Genomic DNA, 12,983 nt, shown 5'->3' with positions numbered 1-12,983 from the left:
TAAATAATATCTTGGCTTTTCGACGTGGCAGGCACTAGACGACGCGCTCTGTGCGCACCATCTAAGGTCTCGAACGTGGATTTTAATTGTTCGAAGATTAGGCGCGCCGTTTCAGAGAAATTCGCACGCGAGTTCAGGCAGGTTGGATAGATAACAGGAAATCGCGTCGTCGCAAGAGAACTCCAGAAGAAGAGGACAGACTAACTGTCATTCTGCGTGTTTTCGGCGTGTCGATCTGCATATTTTCGGCGTGCCCGAGTCAAATTCGGCGGAGACCACGGACACTGGGTGGCGTAGATATGCATGCTGGTGGTCTAGCGTACAGACATACAGACAGCTCTATACCACTATGCCATCGACCTTACTAGTAACTCAATCTTTCTCTATAACTCTACTACGGTGACACTTGTATATATATATATATATATGTGTGTGTGTGTGTGTGTGTGTGTGTGTGTGTGTGTGTGTGTGTGTGTGTGTGTGTGTGTGTGTGTGTGTGTGTGTGTGTGTGTGTGTGTGTGTGTGTGTGTGTGTGTGTGTGTGTGTGTATCATGTATTTAAGATTTAGATATTATGAAACGTTGTAAAGATACAAATGATTGTAGCTGCAATGCAGAGGTCAAAATTATGGGTAGTTATAAAGTTGATAAATATGAAACAAAGACAATGAGACAATGGCTGTCTTGAAGTGTTTGTGGTTTGTGCATGTCATCAGTGTTGCAGTCTCTAAATTTGAATGTTGCTCATAGTCAGCATTTTGTAAAAGCACGTGTGATTAAATAACACGAAAGACGAATTCGACCTCAGCCTTTTGCTCTCAAATAATCAGTTCTTCTGACCTAGCTGTGCTATTAAGAATATATAATATCATTAACCGTGCCCTAGACATTAAAGAATCAGCAGATCCGATATGGCGCAATAGAATGCTTTATCTAGTGTACAGTGTGTGTGTGTGTGTGTGTGTGTGTGTGTGTGTGTGTGTGTGTGTGTGTGTGTGTGTGTGTGTGTGTGTGTGTGTGTGTGTGTGTGTGTGTGTGTGTGTGTGTGTGTGTGTGTGTGTGTGTGTGTGTGTGTGTGTGTGTGTGTGTGTGTGTGTAAACTCGACCCCATCCAGTATGCAGAGTGTCTAGGCTAATGCTGTTGGCAGCGTTCAGGTGTATATACACGCGTATTGTAACAGCAATCGCCTAAAGAATAGAAATTTCAGAGATCGGTTCACTTTGCGAAGCTGCTATCACAAGCTAAGTTGAATTAAAAATACGAACATGATTCTTGAGTAATATTCGCGCAAACTAATCTATTTAGTACATACGGTAGTCTCGCGTAGCCAGACTATCTCCTGTCGCGTCATACGTTCGTGGAGAATGAGTCTGGTGAAGTATTTTTGAAGTTCCCCTTCACCGATTTGGTTTCCTAGTTGGAAAGATCAGATCGTTATCCTCACGTCATCTCGGTTGATGCCATGTAGCTCTAGCTTTTCCATCTATCAACTGCTCTGGACTATCGTTGGTGGTCCTTCCACGTGAGAGTACCACGTGACCTTTTTCTTCTGCCGACACGTGTAAAACCACATGTTTTTATGAAGACGTGACAGCTACCTCACCTGGTGTTGCTAGAGCGGTGTACCAGACCTACCGCGCAAGAAGACTGAGCTGAGGCATCAACGAGTCTACGCACATGTAACCTCGGCGTCTTAGTAAAGGTAGTTCTCGATCCTCGGCGCTGCACGGTCAGGGAGGTCGAGGCCCATGAGTTTAACAGTACCCGGATTATCGAAGAAAACTCACACGTATCTCAAGAACAAAGGTTGGTGTTGTTCCCAATGAATTTTCTTGAGCAAGCTAAAAGTGACGGTAATACTTTTCACGAGCACTCCGACGTCCAATTTCGAATGTCTTGTGATCTGATGAATTAATATCTGAAACCGCAGAGAGAAGAAAGTATTCTAGACTTTGGCTGCGATACCAGAAGGCTTGCAGTAGAGTTAGCATCGAGAGTCGGTAAATCAGGACGAGTAGTCGGTGTAGATATCAGCGAGAGAAGAATAGCGTTAGCTAGAGCAGAGCTAATCAGATTACACAGCAGTCACGTGCCACTGACATTTGTACAGGGAAGCATAAAAAAGCGATGAGACTTGGACCGTTTGATGGAATCTTGAGCAACATGGTATTTCAATGGATTAAACCTGTCTCTTATTTCCTACCCAGACTCAAGACAGATTTATTTTCAGAGACATTCTTTCTCTATTATCGCCTTCAGAATGTCTGGACTCGGTCTGGGGCATCTATCTTGACTCAGTTTCAACCTGGTTGCAGCTCTGTACTGATGTTGGATTTAATATAGAGATGTCTGATGTCAAAATGGGCAAAGAGGAAGCGCCGACTGTCGAAGATCTGGTTGCACTGGTGGAAGCTGCTGTTCCATCTTTCAAATCTTATGTGTTGAGAGAGAGAAAAACGTTGAATGTCTCAAGCAGCTGTACAGGTCAGATTCTCATGAGAAAATTTGATATCAATTTAGAGTGTTCACAGTGTTGGCAAAGAAAGCTTTGTAATATATTAAGGTAATTAATACTAAATAGATAGCTATTGTGTTTTGAGTAGTAGAGTAACTGGTTTACGGGTGGTTTCTTTGTTTAATTTCATTTTCTATATGGCAAAATAGGACAAAATTAGATGAGATAGGCGAATAGACATTAATAATTGTATTAATTCTCCTGTCCAGCCAGCATTATCAGCTGGTGTTATTCAGTTGAGAGTAAAGTCTCGACCAGAGCTCCTGCTCTTCATTTCTCTGTTCTGTGATTGCTTGACATGTAGTGTCATAACTATTATCTGTAGTAGAAAATATCTCTTCCGGCTATGTTGGTCAAACATTCAGGGACCCGTATGTGGAAGGGAAAAGTGCATGAGCTTATATATGTGTTTTGTCGCTTATACATATAGTGTTCAATTGGCATTGTGACACATTTCTACGTGTAACTTGGATTACATTTGCGAGTTTCCACTGCAGTGAGACATTCTACACAGCCACACCGTATTCCCTACTTTTCTGCATTGTGTGTGTGTGTGTGTGTGTGTGTTTGTGTGTGTGTGTGTGTGTGTGTGTGTGTGTGTGTGTGTGTGTGTGTGTTTGTGTGTGTGTGTGTGTGTGTGTGTGTGTTTGTGTGTGTGTGTGTGTGTGTGTGTGTGTGTGTGTGTGTGTGTGTGTGTTTGTGTGTGTGTGTGTGTGTGTGTGTGTGTGTGTGTGTGTGTGTGTGTTTGTGTGTGTGTGTGTGTGTGTGTGTGTGTGTGTGTGTGTGTGTGTGTGTGTGTGTGTGTGTGTGTGTGTGTGTGTGTGTGTGTGTCTATACGGTATTATGCTATAGATAATTATCTCATACATATTTTCAATAACACTTACAGGTCAGAAGAACTGGTGGTTTGACAGCTCTGAAAGCAACAGATCGAACATGTTGACCTTAAGACTGTTTTATCATGCTAACAATTACATGTTCTCACAAACTGCTGAGCAATATTCAAACATAAAGACTGCAACACTAAAGACACACATCAGTAGCAAAGAAAAATTCAGGACAGCCATTGTTTCATTGTCGTTGTTTCATGTTCATCAAATTTCTAACTAACCAAAATTTTGACCTCCACCTGATCCAGAAGAGGATATTTCACCAGACGAGACTATTTCAACTACGTCTCCACTAATGATCTCTGCATCACATTCTACTAGATTGTTGTTGGAAATGTCCTCAGGAGGATCGTACTTTACAGTTGTACTGAAGTCTAAAGACAAAATCGAACAAATAATTTTGTTCAAGTACAGAAAATCTACAGTAATAAGCAATACCCGGTTGGTAGTACGAGTACGCCCTGACATACGCTGGTCGAAGGTTTGCAACGCAGTGACTTCGTTTTTGCTCAAAACTGAAACACAACGGTCTGTCTTGAGGAAACTAAATATTAAAGATACTTATTAACAAGGGTATTGCATCAACGATAATTCTGCGTAAGTTTGTCTGACTTCATCAAAATAGAAAGTGGTGACGCGACGTTTAACTTCATATCGCATCAGACCGATCTCTGTCTTTGGAAATAACTGAAATAACAACGAAAACGATAACCGCGATATATAGAACATTATACGTGAACATTAAAATGATAGTTTGTATATACTTGTTGAAGCAATATCGAGTCTGCTTGGAATCCCGACAACAGACCCACTTCAATGATGACCATTCCCGGTTTTTCCTCTAGTCTCTTCCACCTACATTAGATAGAGATGTCACGTGTTTAGACATTGTTTGCGTAGTCGACATCTTACTTAAAACAGACATTCGTGATCAAAACTGTCGGTTGTTGTTGTTGTTGCGTTTCGTTTGCGAATGAAACGGTCTGAGTGGGCGTGTTCCTCTCGTTGTTCTCCTCCTCTGTTTCTCTCGAATGCCTTTCAATCTCTTTTTCAATTTCTTTGTCTATCTCGTCTATATCCGGATCTTCTTCCCAAAAGAGGTCGTCAGGGTTCGGTAGTTCGTCGATTTCGTCTTGTGAGTTTCGTGTGAATCGATTCAAGTCAAACGTGATCTCGTCTAAGTTAAATGCTTTGGCTTCCACCGATACGTTTAGTTGGAACGAGTCGCTTGGATCGACGTTAGGAATGTTGTAGGTCAGATCGGCCTAAATGTCCACGAAGTAATAAGAGTGAATATAACATTATATATATATTACAATTTTTTATCACCTGAAACAATACGTGACCGCTCCCAGTACCGCGTGCTTTTACATGGGTTGAATGGAATATAGCAATCTACCGTTTACCACAAATATTAACATCCAATTTATATCTATTACTCAAACTTAGTTTTAAAGCCATTAGAATACCTCCTCTCTTTGAGTGATCACTTTGTTATTATCGTTGACTTTAAACGTTTTGTTTATGTGATTCTCCATTGTAACGTGAAGAGTCACGTTGATCGAATCATCAGAGTATATTATTCGTGCAGCTTGAGAAAGCGCAAACAATGCCAATACCGTATCCTACAGTACAAACCATCTCGTGCACGTTTCTGTCTATGATATAACAGTATATACGTTGGCATGCAGTTACTTGAGTCGATCGATATCCGCCGCATCCGTCCATCTGCTCGCTCAACCACGAAACGACACAAACCGTCTCTGCTATTCTGTCTCTCTCCACACATGCCAGAATTACATAAGCAGCCGTCTGTATGCTCGACGGTTGGTAGCGACATCTATATGACCGTCTACATTGCTGTCCGAGAGACCAAAAGCACGTATCGCCTTGAGATAGTCTAACGTTACGCAATCAAATAGATAGAATTGACGATGACGCACTAACCTTTTCTGTCTGCAAGTGAGAATAGCTGGTCGATGAGTGCATCTGACTCTTCCTCGTTTGCCATGGCCAGCGCGTACGCTACCATCGCCTTAGAATACGGGTTAACTACGTTGTCAATGTTTTTTAGTAGAAACAATATGCTCTTTCTAGCGACGTCGTCGATAACAACGTTGCCAGCATTGCATTGCAATTCCTAACAAGATATACAAACAACATTCTAGTAGATGGCATGATTGTCACATTATAAATTAATTACCTTGTTTTTCAATTTGCGTTTAACTTCTAAAAGTGCCATTATATTGTAGGCTGTTAATTCTAATTGAACGGTTTCTTTTGAGCCGACCGATGCACAATACAATTCTCCAGTTGCAACGTCGACCTTCACTCCTAGAGATCCGTCCTCACTTTGCTGATTTATCAACCAACAAAGCGATCGGCTCATCGATTCGATGTCGATGTACATGTACGGTAACGCTTGAGCATAAACACGCATAACGAGAGCTGTCAGACTGCAAACAATGGGTTAGAATATCGGAAAAAATAGTTTCTTAATTTGATGTGCTTCGTTCTACCACAAGCTTCCTTTCCTACTGCGATCTCCGAAAGCAGCGTACGAGCCGTCTCTTCTTTGGTACGTCAATTCTCTCTGATAACCTTTTACAACAGGAGATTTTAGAAAGTAGTAAGTGCTCTAAACAATAGCTTCTTAAAAGGTTCTGTATTTCTATACAAAGGCGAGGAGTTAAGCGTAAATGGAATAAAGTTATGTATCCTTCCTGAAAACTTTCTATTCTACATGATGCATGCTATTTGAGTGACATTCTTGTTTGTAAATGAGAATGTTGTTTGTTGTTTTAAACATATATAAGTGTATGACATGCAGTAGAAACATGTCTCGGGATGAACATGAAGCTAAAAGGCAAAAAACAACTGTAAACGAAGAAAGAATAGAATAGGTAAGATTATAAATATATACACTACCAAAGAATTGTAAGAAAGCATTACATTTACTCAAGCCATCACATAAGCAAGTTGTAGCTTTTCTATTAAGACTTGATTAAACATTGCTTGCAAAGCAAACTGCTCTATTTATATAAGCGAGCAGACGAGCTAATGTATCAATTTCGGAAGGTAATTGCATTTGCATCTCTTTCTAAAAATGTTTTAAATTTGGACGAACTTTCTATATGTGGGGTTTGCGACGAGATAGAATATTTCGTACTAGTTGGACGGAATATGAAAATGTGTCTGCTTTTGAACACAGTGTCAAGTATGAGGCGATATTACAGCGTCCTATCAGAACACAACGATGATTGGATGGCGTCACTATCTTTGCAGAACAATTGCGGTCAAAGTAATTCTGAATACGTGCAAACGGAGCTCTGATCATTTTTAAATGAACAACGAATACATCTCCTCAATAGCACTGTCCGATGTCAACACAACGGCATCGCATAATTAATATAGTTTATTGAATTTAGCAAGTGTAAACCTGCTCAACATACTTATTGAAACTGTATCAAATAATTCTATTTTCAAATTTTGTTTACCTACACGTACCTGTACTCATTATTTTTCTCGTTTTTTGGTCCGTCGCGGGCGTAAGGCTATCGGTTTCTACGAGATACTTTTTGATATAGACGGCTGGAGCAAAGTTGATCAAGTTCTGTTCTCCACATCCATATGGCATTCTTAAAAGGGAACCAAGGCAGCTTATGGCGGGACCCATGAAATCACCTAAAAACGTCGTAGCGTGTAATACATACCATCGGCATTAAATACAAGCAGCAGAAACTCTCTTACCTGTCATAGACAAGACGACCCTAGCGGAACCATTTACGACATAATTTGGTAATTCCAGAGGAAATTCTAAATTGGTTGATGAAGAAACAAAAGCACTTTGAGAATCACGTTTTTCAACTCCTTCCGGCTGTTGAAAATACCGATAATACAAATTAGCGACAATAAACCATCATTGTTTGTTTGCCTTACTTCTACTAAAAGAGTCCTCAACACTGCGTCGGAATCGAACGAGGAATAGGCCGATACTTTGAGCGGAATGTATCCCAATTGCAACGGTACGATATGGAAACGAACTGTAGCGCTGTCTTTTGACTGAACTAAGATAGTCGTATTTCTCTTACTGCCGTCTCCGTCGGAAAATCTAAATTCTGATAATTGCTTTTCAAGTACCACCAACACCTGCAATATACAGTCGGTAGTAGTTACAGTACTATATACATACCTTACTACAGTACTACATACCTTACTACGGTACTACATACCTTATTACGGTACTACATACCTTTCTACGGTACTACGTACCTTACTAAAGTACTACATGCCTTACTACAGCTCTACATACATTACTACAGTACTACATACCATACTACAGTACTACATACATCACTACAGCAATACATACTTACTACTGTATACGCTAACAACTTTCAACAATTTTTGTTAACTGATAATCGACTTGCTTCTTGTCATGGTTTGTACATTACTGTAGAGGCAAGTCAATCAACTAACACACGACATCGTTTACACGATGACGTTGATGGTTTCAGAAATGTAAGAAAGGGATGTATAATTGCTTTAATGAATATAGATTAATTTTCCGAGCTATTGGATTTTTAATATATGCTGTAATTGTTTATAAAACTTACCGTGAGATTTTCGTGATAATAATTAAAGACTGTAGCGATCACAGTCATCTCTTCTCCTCGAATGACCGAATATGGAAGACTGAGCGACACGAAGAATGGTTGAAACGCTAAGACAGTTGCAGGCATCTCGGCTATTCCGAAAGCTGAAGATTCTGAGATAGCGAACGCGTCGGCCACCCACGTAGTGACAGTATCAGGAACTGTCAAGTTCAACATCACATGGCCGTTAGCACTGCATGGACGAAGAAACACGCTACATCTACATTATCTATACTTTGTTTCTTTGAAGATGAACTTACTCTGCGATGTGATCTTCCCACAGCCACGTTTCGGGAAAGAAAGTTCTTACTCTGCCAATGCCAGCTAAACCACCTTCCTCGTCTTCTCCGCCGTCACCCGAACCAACTTGACGTTTGAAGCGATAAACCTTTTTACGTCCAAAGTGATAACTGCTCATGACTGCTATACCTGCCGCCTGTCCAACAATAGAATAGCAATATCGCAGTGTTTGCTTCTTTGCTTAATCGTGCACCTCATGCATATCTTACTCGAAATGATTGAGGATATTCAGTGTTGGGCCACCAAGATCTCCACCAGTCTCTCAAACCACCGGTTACCGTGTCGCTTAAACTATACAAACTCGATTCGTCGTCGTCGGAAATGCTAGAATGAACGTCGTATTTTGACATTTCAGCTAATACCTACATGGGCAAGACGTTGACGGTCAACGTCCGATTGTCAGATAAATAGTATACACCATGACAATACATTTTCTGCAGTCATTTGATTTGTACAAGAGGAAGGCACCAGATATACGCTTTTGTCTACTGCTGATAAACTGACCATCGAACCAGGATCTGCTGTTATCGACATCTGTATGTTTCTTCCAGGTTTTGTCTCATTTAAACTAAAAGCCACGTTGACCTATAATGTAGAGCTGTTGTCTGAACAAGTATTTAGAAAGACACACACACACACACACACACACACACACACACACACACACACACACACACACACACACACACACACACACACACACACACACACACACACACACACACACACACACACACACACACACACACACACACACACACACACACACACACACACACACACACACACACACACACACACACACACACACACACACACACACACACACACACACACACACACACACACACACACACACACACACACACACACACACACACACACACACACACACACACACACACACACACACACACACACACACACACACACACACACACACACTCATATATATATATATATATATATATATATGTATATGCTTACTGCTCATACCTTGTGTTGAAAACAAGGCTGCACTCTCAATGTGATGACATCAGCGATTGCGGTGTTTTTCTCTTCGATATAGTAGGAAACGAGATGAAACTGAGGAGTCATTGCACAGCTGACATTAATAGAAATACGAAATTCGTGTACTCCCGAATACTTTCCAGACTTTTTCCCTTTCACTGTTTTAGTCCAGGAACGCAGAAGTGCTCCTTTTGAGGATGCCTTTTGAAGAGAAATATAACAGTGGAAACCAACATCTAGGTTTACCCGTGCATGCAATCACCATATCTTACCAGCAAAAACAAATTTGTTTCGACCGCTTGAGTTGTGTAGAATGTCAACTCATTGCTACCAGGCTACAAGTCAAAAACGTTAAAATAATAATTGAGCAGACTGCATGGATAGACTCTGATTTGGTTTTTCTTACAAATAATAATTCTTCTTCTGATCTGGTGGTAATCTGGGGTTTACCGATAAAACCATTTACTTGAATTGTGTGTATGGCTGTATTTGCGGAATCGACTATCGCCTAGATTATGTAAGTGAAAAACTGTAAAATGTACAAAACTGTTTGCAAAGTATGTACAATTAAGGGTACTTACCTTTACGACGATGTCGTTACTAAAATGATTTCTTTCCAAAAACACTTCAAATTCTGCCGTACCGTTCATAGCCTCAACAACTGTAGAATGAATTTTTCTGTTTGATGGATATTGCGATACAAAAAAGTCCAAAGTGACGTTGGTTCGATTGAAAAACGGCACCAAATCAGGAGTCATTACATTGATCTATATAGGCAAATGCCGATATCTGAAGTAAAGTATTCTGGAGGACCAAACGATAGTATATACCTTTAGGGTGAAAGGCAGTCCTGGTTTAAACATTCTGGGTGATCCCGGTAGGAAGCTGGCAACATAATCATATTCGGATGTTACTACCGTCTCTGTTGAATTGATTGCTGTCTGTGTTCCTTTTTCTATTACTGTTACATTGAACTCGACGTGGGACAAATATCGCTTATAGTAGCTTCTAGATGCATAAAATTTCGATCCTAGTAACATGTTGAAGTCGGTTATTCCATCGATCTGCATGTTAAAAAATATTCAATTATTTAATTTCATCTTTGCTCAAGAAAACGACTGCATTAATCTAACTCACCTTTTTGCATGTTTGTGACGCACTCGTTCGAGGTAGACGATAACGATAGTCGTATACCGATCTTGCAGTTACACAAGCCACGCCTTTGACCGGTCTTCCATAAGTGTATCTAAATTGAAACTCACGTAATTATAGAAATGCTGTCCTTCAACGTTACATGTTCATCTGACTTTGCTACAACCGTTACGGGAGCTGTCTTGTATATAGTTACAATGTAAGGTGGAACGATAACTGTTACTTCGAATTTTGGTAGTACTGAAACACAACAGACAACACGAGAATTCCAATTGGAAAGAGTAAGACTATCTAATTAACCTAATATGTAAATCAGTTTTGTACCGTATTCTTTGACTTGAAAACATGAAGTTTGAACTTCAGATTTCTCCTGCAAGACACAAAAGTGTTGTTACTGTTATGTATTAATGACAATAATCAAAGACTTTGAGACAATACAGTACCACTGCTGGTGGATATAGCGCGAATACCGAAACGTTCCAAACTCCAGCAACTGGCTCGTCGGACAATGGAAACGATAAAGGAACAATTCCTTACAAACAAATATTTATTGAGATTTGGAGCATCATATTAAACCTTTAAACAAATTTTTATGTAGCAACTACTTACCTGTGAGCGGCGATTTGTCAATCCATTGTTGAACTTTAGTACCATGACCATCCTTTAAAAGGATACAAAAGAGTAAAGTTCAATTTAGCGTTGACAGTTCAAAAGATGGATTGGATGAACTGTACCGATATCTCTATTGTTACCTACATGTATATATAAAAAATAGGCATATAAAGAATGACAGTCTGGTACACTGACAAGTTCAACTCACGTTTCCTTTGTAAGGTTTCATTTCGAAATCGACGGCAACAATTCTCATTCGAACTAAACAGAAGAATGTAAACAATACACAGTGAATGCTGTTTTGTATAGAGCAATAAATGCGTAGCATAGAAGTTTTGACTCTAGAACAATGCCTTTCCCTATGTTGGACAACGTGGCTTTACAATCTACGCAAGTCATTCGTTTTCATCTAGCCGTTCTAGGATTATGTTTTACCTGTTTGTCCAGGCTTGTAAACCGGCTTATCAGTTTGAATTAATATCGTTGGACCCTTTGGCGCCACACCCACAATTGCACTTTCACTGAAGAAAGTTATGTCGCCAGAAACAGCGGAGACGTTGAGTCGATACTGAGAAGGTAGAAGATCGGACGGAATCTAGGAAAAATGACAGTTTGTTCATTCGTTATGAAAACTTGATGTAGTCGTTGTCGTTTTACTTCGAGCGACATCCAACCTTCGTCAACATTCGTCGACTCTGTAAATAGATTAATATCAATGGAATGAATAGTGGAAATGAGTTTATACGCGGTCTAACTCTAATGTACCATCTAGTCCTGTATCAACAGTACGGTTAGCTTCACATATCAACTGCGAGTTGGTTGGGTCGAACAATTGAGCTCTAACTTGAACGGTTTTCTTTGGCATTGACATTAGCATTACATTCACTCTCGCAACAGAACCTTGACGCAGCACTCCTGACGTTGCAATTGTGTACCCGTGACAACAACTTGAAACAGTAATAATTATTAATTGGTAAGCTAACGACAAGCTTTTCAGTGTTAAGCGATTCTTTATTAAACTTAATGTCGCTAAGTATAATGCCCGTTCGCAAGCATTTGAAATTAGACTAATTGTTAAGTCATGTTTTACACACACACACACACACACACACACACACACACACACACACACACACACACACACACACACACACACACACACACACACACACACACACACACACACACACACACACACACACACACACACACACACACACACACACACACACACACACACACACACTAGTTGAATAACCTGCTTACCACATAGTATGGGCGTGCGTTCGAATGAACTTGAAGGTGCAAATTAGCTCGTTCACATGCATTTTTACTCCATTCTGATGAATTAGCAGCCGGACGGAGTTCTCATGAGGTATTTTGTTCTGAGTTATATCCTGTTCAATTATATTCCATTCTGAAAAATTAGGAGGAGATCCAATATCCCAAAGTATACATGCTGTATATCAAGATCTCGTTCTTCGCTAGCCGTATGAGTAGCCCCTTTCTTCGCCCGGGCTGATTAGATCATTGTTTAATATCCCATTGTAAAGAAATGAAAATGTAAGCGAGAGTCCCGCTCTGAAAATTTAGCAGTGAGTTTTCCGTTTAGATCTCTAGAGCGGTCATTGCAAGAAACGCACGTGTATGTTGGATTCGGTGGAAATAACTGCTTAGTGTGGCGTACGTTCGAATGAACTGGAAGGTGTTGAAGAGAAATGAAAATGTAACCGAGCGTTTCGTTCCGAGATATTAGCAGCGAGTTTCCCTGCAGACATATCCGAGCAGCAGAAGCATAAAAGTCACGTGCAGTTACTCACTCTCCCGGATAAATGGTTTTCCGTGTGT

At 40.3% G+C, this 12,983-nt stretch overlaps 1 protein-coding gene across 2 annotated transcripts; it reads right to left on the bottom strand.

The window, feature by feature from the left end:
• Positions 1 to 3,436: 3,436 nt before the first annotated feature.
• LOC134191109 (C3 and PZP-like alpha-2-macroglobulin domain-containing protein 8) lies at positions 3,437 to 12,216 on the bottom strand. Of its 2 annotated transcripts, XM_062659675.1 has the most exons (33): positions 11,901 to 12,216; positions 11,793 to 11,830; positions 11,571 to 11,730; positions 11,344 to 11,396; positions 11,258 to 11,275; positions 11,133 to 11,184; positions 10,967 to 11,055; positions 10,848 to 10,893; positions 10,679 to 10,763; positions 10,509 to 10,617; positions 10,202 to 10,435; positions 9,953 to 10,138; positions 9,778 to 9,879; positions 9,644 to 9,706; positions 9,357 to 9,572; positions 8,790 to 8,945; positions 8,570 to 8,722; positions 8,321 to 8,496; positions 8,022 to 8,253; positions 7,345 to 7,554; positions 7,156 to 7,282; positions 6,913 to 7,089; positions 5,925 to 6,006; positions 5,609 to 5,861; positions 5,353 to 5,545; positions 5,101 to 5,294; positions 4,875 to 5,030; positions 4,735 to 4,800; positions 4,318 to 4,670; positions 4,170 to 4,260; positions 4,018 to 4,092; positions 3,844 to 3,949; positions 3,437 to 3,779 (listed from the first exon to the last, which is right to left on the bottom strand). In XM_062659675.1, the coding sequence occupies exons 1-33, from the start codon at positions 12,010 to 12,012 to the stop codon at positions 3,622 to 3,624; spliced, it is 4,521 nt and encodes a 1,506-aa protein (XP_062515659.1). In that variant the 5' UTR covers positions 12,013 to 12,216; the 3' UTR covers positions 3,437 to 3,621. The 2 variants fall into 2 exon arrangements, with proteins under 2 accessions (XP_062515659.1, XP_062515660.1); XM_062659676.1 differs by lacking the exons at positions 11,793 to 11,830; positions 11,901 to 12,216 and having other exon boundaries at positions 11,344 to 11,494; positions 11,571 to 11,613.
• Positions 12,217 to 12,983: the final 767 nt, after the last annotated feature.

Source organism: Corticium candelabrum, chromosome 15 (assembly GCF_963422355.1).
Source record: "Corticium candelabrum chromosome 15, ooCorCand1.1, whole genome shotgun sequence".
Classification (NCBI taxonomy): domain Eukaryota; kingdom Metazoa; phylum Porifera; class Homoscleromorpha; order Homosclerophorida; family Plakinidae; genus Corticium; species Corticium candelabrum.
The sequence above is the reverse complement of the archived record's forward strand: the minus strand, read 5'-3'. Positions and strand labels throughout refer to the sequence as shown.